This window comes from Cebus imitator, unplaced genomic scaffold (genome assembly GCF_001604975.1).
Source record: "Cebus imitator isolate Cc_AM_T3 unplaced genomic scaffold, Cebus_imitator-1.0 Scaffold42, whole genome shotgun sequence".
Taxonomy (NCBI): domain Eukaryota; kingdom Metazoa; phylum Chordata; class Mammalia; order Primates; family Cebidae; genus Cebus; species Cebus imitator.
In genome coordinates, this window is record NW_016107357.1 from 16,081,166 (window position 1) to 16,087,165 (window position 6,000).

A 6,000-nucleotide genomic window follows, 5' to 3' on the forward strand; every position below is an offset into this window, starting at 1 on the left:
CTGGTGATGATGTGACGTGATGAAGCTTCCGTGCAAACAGTGAGACAGCTCTTGGAAAGGCTGAACATAAGGCCGGGTGCGGTGGCTCACGCCTGCAATCCCAGCATTTTGAGAGGCTGAGGCAGGCAGATCTCCTGAGGTTAGGAGTTTGAGACCAGCCTGGCCAACATATAATGAAACCGTGTCTCTATTAAAAATGCAAAAATTAGCTGGGTGTAGTGGCGTATGCCTGTCATCCCAGCTACTTGGGAAGCTGAGGTGGCAGAATTGCTTGAACCCAGGAAGCAGGGTTTGCAGTGAGCTGAGATCCCTCCACTGCACTCCAGCCTGGGCGACAGAGTGACACTCCATCTCTCAAAACACACACACACACACACACACACACACACACACAAAAGGTAAAAAGTTTGAACATAGAATTACCATATGATCCAGCAATTCCACTTCTGGGTATGTACCCAAAAGAACTAAAGTAAGTATTCTAACAGATACTTGCATGCCCATGCTCATAACAGCATTATTTACAACAGGCCAAAGGTGGAGATAACCCAAGTGTCCATCAATGGATGAATGGATAAACAAAATGTGGTCTATCCACACAATGGAATATAACTCAGCCCTGAAAAGGAATGACGTTCTGATACAGGCTACAACATAGTTGGATTGTGAGAACAATCAGTGAAATAAGCCACGAACAAAAGGACAAACACCGTGTGATCCCACTTATACGAGATACCCATCATAGTCAAATTCACAGAGGAAAAAGTAGAATGGGAATGGCCAGGGCTGTGCAGGGCGAATGGGGAGCTGGCAGAATGTGTACAGAGCTTCTGTCTGGGAAGATGAGAAAGCCTGAAGATGGATGGTAGCGATGGTTGCATAATATTGTGAATGCACCTAATACTGCTGAATTGAATCGTACATTTAGAAATGGTTAAAATGATAAACTGTGTGTTATATCTATTTTACCACAACTAAAAAAAATAGATGTTCAAGGTTGTCCAAGAAAAAAGAAAACAAAACACCACCACCCATGTGTGCCCATGCATCTTTGGGACGGATGCAGTTCCTAGATTCTCTCTTCAATGATTACATTCTGTTTCTGCCAACTCTGACGCAGCTGCCACTGGCCTACCCCCTGGAATTACCACAGAATCTGAATTAGCCCCTGGCAGGCCCTCTGAGGAACCTTGCGGCCATGCTTCCATTACAGCCAGCACAGCAACACAGCGGCCTCTGCCGTTTGCTGCTGTTGTTGCTGGTTTTTGAGATGGGGTCTTGCTCTGTTGCCCAGGCTGAACTGCAGTGGCATGATCTTGGCTCACTGCAACCTCCACCTCCTGAGTTTAAGTGATTCTCCTGCCTCAGCCTCCTGAGTAGCTGGGATTACAGGTGCACACCACCATACCTGGCTAATTTTGTATTTTTTAGTAGAGATGGAGTTTCACCATGTTGGCTAGGCTGGTCTTGGACTCCTGACCTCAGGTGATTCACCCACCTCAGCCTCCCAAAGCGCTGGGATTACAGGCGTGAGCCACCATGTCCAGGCTGCCTATCCCTTTGAATACTGCCTGAGTAACTGATAGGCTTTGGATTTGTGTCCCTGCCCAAATCTCACATCGAATTGTAATCCCGAGTGTTGGAGGTGGGGCCTGGAGGGAAGTGATTGGATCATATGGCTCATGGGGGTGGTTTCTCATGAAGAGCTCAATACCATCCCCTTGGTACTGTCGTTGTGACGGTGAGTGCTCAAGAGATCTGGTTGTTTGAAAGTGTGCAGCACCTCCCCTTCTCTCTAGCTCCTGCTATGTAAGATGTGCTTGCTCAGCTTCACCTTCGGACATGATTGTAAGTTTCCTGAAGCCCCCCCAACCCCACCCCAAGAAGCCAAGCAGATGCCAGTATCATGCTTCCTGGACCACCTGAACCTGAACCATGGTCCAATTAAACCTCTTTACAAATTACCCAGTCTCAGGTATTACTTTACAGCAATGTGAGAAGGAACTAATACAGTAACTCATTTGTCTCTGACTTTCCTTCTAGTGACAGTGTGTGTGCCGAAATGACTCTTGAAGAAGCCTTCATTCGTGAGGACACTTGGTGCCCACAGGGGCTCCTGGGGCAGTGTTTGTGGCAGGTGAAGACGCTATTACAGAATTTATCCTCCTTGCCAGAAAAGAACTCCCGGGCAAAGCAGAATTGTCTTATAGCCCAAACTGGGGCCCCCTGTTTCAGGCCTCTGGCCATGGGCTTGACAGTTGGGTTCTAACCTTGCTCTTCCTAGTGCCTCCCATGTTTACTCTCCAAGGTCTGTTGATTTTCTTGGTATTTGCCTCTCCAATCCCACCTTTGCTGTCTGCTCCGCTCTGTACCCGATTTCTGCCCCTCCTTGCCTCTCCTGATTACTCAGAGCTTCAACTACCTCCTTGCTTCTGACAACTCCGTCTATCGCTGACAGGTTGGTTCATCTCAAACACCTGTCACCTCACGGCTCCTGCTTCTGCGCCTGTGTGCATGGCGCCCTCCGCCCAAAGCTCTCTTCCCAGCACGACCTCCAGCTCCTCCAGCTGCCCAGCTGTTCAGCACGAGCCATGATGAGCTCACATTGGCCTTTCCTCCTCCACCATCAGCTTAGAACCAGCCACAGCTCACAACTCCAAGAAGTCTCTGAGCCATACGGAGGAGAGGGTCGCCTTCACATGTCTCTCCCAGGACTCTGCGAGGGCGGAGCTGGTGCTCAGGACCGCCTTTCACTGCGGTCATCAGCTTCTAAGCAGCTGTTCTTCTTGCCTGCACTACTGAAGCACCCCTTTCTACGCTACCGGGACCCGTTCTGCCTTATAATTGTTTTCTGGGTGCCAACCTTGCTCCCTGCTCTAGCCTAGAGACCAAGGATGCTCCAGTGACACAGGTCTGGTGAGACCAACTTACATCACACTGTGTTCCCTCCTTGCTTCACACACCCTCATGTCACCTTCTGTGCATATTTTCTGCCTCCTTGGAGAGGCTGTACCCCCAGAACTCCAGGGTGAAGAAAAGCTGTCCTTACGGAGTCGAGTATTGGTGCTATCCCCCTGCACACCAGCATGAGGGGAGGGCACAGGGAGGCTTTGCCCATAGAAGGCTTCAGGAGTCGCCCGTTGCCATGGATTCTGTGTTTGTTGAATCCCAGATGCCCAAGTGAGACCCCTGATTTGTGCTCCCCAAGGCCACCGACACACTGAGCTTCCTGGCATCAGCTTGCTGATACCAGAGTTGGGGTTCCTTTCAACTCTATTACAGTTGAGCCACGCTAACGAACGTGGCTCGTTAGCGCCATGTTACAGACTCGTTCAGAGGCACATGCTTTGTCTAGCCTCCTGCTCCCCTCTGAGTGGCATCTGGAGAAAAGGTGACTTCATCTTGCTTCAGTCCTCCCAGTGTGGAGAGACCTGCACCCATCAGCAAAATGAATACGATGGGAGGTGTCTGGAGCCTTTCTTCACTTTCCCCAAAGGAATATCTGACAAGCCCAGGCCTGGTTCAGAGCTCCCCCTCAACAATAATCCTGTCAAAATATCTGATGCCGTGGAACCTCAAAGGCACTGTATCACACAGCAGAGAGTGATTGACCTCATGGCTAAACTCTCTTTCCTGCTTATTGGCATGACAACGGAGCTAAATAGAGCCGAGATGAATTATGAGTCTATTTTTGGAGACTCCTTACGGAACTCATGCACACTGTGTATTCTGCATCCTTTGAACCCTTGGGCATGCTCAGAACTCTGAAGCACACACTCATTTGTAAATGTTACAGCCGCCAAGGTTGGCTGGACTGGGTGACATGTTAACTCTCTCAAGGCTGCTTTGGAAGGAGGAGGAATGTTTTGAGCTGAGCTTCGGGCAGAGGGTGGGGCTGACGCACGCACACTTACCTTGACCCTGTCCATACAGGCTTCCATCTTTAGCTGCTCCACAGCTTTCCTGGCTTGGGAGATGCTAGTGGTGCTGTTATTGGACATGCCCTCTTTCATTCTACTGCGCCTAGAAGTAGCCAAAGTTAACGGGTTAGAAGAGCTGCTTTTCCAAGGGTCACTGTGTCCAACCAGGGAGCATCTGGGAGCATGGGCAGCATTTGGCAGAAAACCCTTCTGGGATAAAACGAATGCCTCGCTACAGTAAGAGAACACGATGCTTTTGTTTGGAAAAACTTTCTCAGTCCTGGGAAGAGTGAGGAGAGAACAGATGGTTCCAGAGTGACTTCTCCATCACCCCCACCATCACCACCGTGACCGTCAGTCATGCTTGGACATTTGGATGGTGCTTCGTGAGTCATCAATCACTTTCACACATTTGCTCATTCATTCCTCTAGCAGCCCATAGAGTTGGTGAGACAATATTAACTTCAAATGAAGAAAGTGCAAAAATCAGAGAAATTAAGCCAATAGTCAAAGGTCCCACAGCCAACATTTGTGGATCCAGAACCCAAACTCAAAGCTTTGAAGCCAGCTGAGTGTCTCAAATGGCCTCTCCTAGCCATCTGTGGCTCGAAGCACGTTTCTAATGAAGAAAATTGCTTTATTATTCATTTTAATTGGCTGCACTTCCAAAAAGTTTACAGACTTTGTGTTGGGAGTTTGTTTTCAACAATAAACACACACACACACACACACGCGTACATGCATGCACGCACACGCGCACATGCACGCACACACACACGCACGCACACACATACACACACACACACACACACACGCTGTCACCTCTATCTCAAGCATAGATTTGTTCTCTAGAGGGAGGTGGGAGAAATTCTCCCTAACCCAACACACATTGATGCCCCATGACTAAGACCACCGTGATGCTACCTGTTTCACAGAAACCATGTGCTCCCACGTCACTGTTACCCCCTCTAATGAGAATCTGCTTCAAAGGAAGCATAGCCACTAGAGCCTGCGGGCCGGGGACAGGCCACTGTGAGCAGAAACACAAGAGACGCTAGCTCCCAATGGTACAGATGAGGTAGGAGGCGGCCCTGGCTGGCATCTTTTATTTGTTTGCTTCTGTTTATATTTTATTTCGGTTTTAGGTTTGTTCCCCCACCTCACAATTGTTGGACTTTATTGTATTAATTTGAGTATGTAAAGCATCCACTATACTTTCAAAGTTAAAATGATACAAACTGATATTCTCACAGGTGGAGGTGGCGGAGGGCACAGCTCACGTTACCGGCGGAAGCAGCAGAACCAACCCTCGGCCCCATCAGGCCCCTGCAGCTGCCCCGCCTCGCTCCTTCCAGGGTAGTGTGTACGTGGCCCTGATGCCCCAGCCCTTCCTCATTCTTCCTCTGTTCACCAGGAAGGGCCATTTTCCGCCCGTCCTGCCCCCCCTGCAGAGGAGAGTTCTGGCCGGAGGCTGCCTATGGTAAGGTCCTGCCAGCGCACTGTGCTTTCTTTGTTGTGTCCAGGAGACAAAATAAGCAGGTGGGGCCCCTCTGGGGGTTCTGTGCCTCCATGTCTCCCTCTCAGGCCCTGTGTGTGTGCCCACCCTCCAGCCCATGCCTGCCACGCGCAGCCCAGGGCCCTGGACCTGGCCTCCAGCTGGGGCTGAGCTCTCAGACCCCAGCCTCTCCCTGGGCCCCTCCTCTGCTAGCTCCATACTCAGCCTCCACAGCATGACCCAACGCTGCCACCTCTGTCTCCCAAGAGCCGTCTGCCTGTCTGGCCCTTTTCTGTGGTTCTAAACCCTTCCTCAGTATGGACCCAACTCCTCCCTCTCCACACTCACTGAGGGGCTGCTCAGCGCTGCTGGAGAGACCCCAAACTCTGTCCATCAGACACCCACACTCCAGCCTTAGCGGGGCCCTCAGAGCTACCCAGCAATAGGACCCCTTGCCCCAGATCGTCTCCCCCCCCTTCATCTTCCTCTTCCAGTCTTCATCTCTTCCTCATGGCCTCTGACCTTTCCTCCTCAGCAGAGGACCTCAGCCCCTCCGTCTACACAGAAAGGCCATTAGGACGGAAC

General features: G+C 50.6%; 1 protein-coding gene across 1 annotated transcript in view; it reads right to left on the reverse strand.

Moving 5' to 3' along the window:
- The window catches only part of GNG4 (G protein subunit gamma 4), an 81,403-nt gene that overhangs the window by 27,429 nt on the left and 47,974 nt on the right, over nucleotides 1-6,000 (reverse strand). Inside the window, exon 3 of the mRNA XM_017526584.2 lies at nucleotides 3,915-4,023. Coding sequence (XP_017382073.1) covers nucleotides 3,915-4,013 — 99 coding nt within the window. The 5' untranslated portion in view covers nucleotides 4,014-4,023. The remainder of the gene's footprint in view (nucleotides 1-3,914; nucleotides 4,024-6,000) is intronic.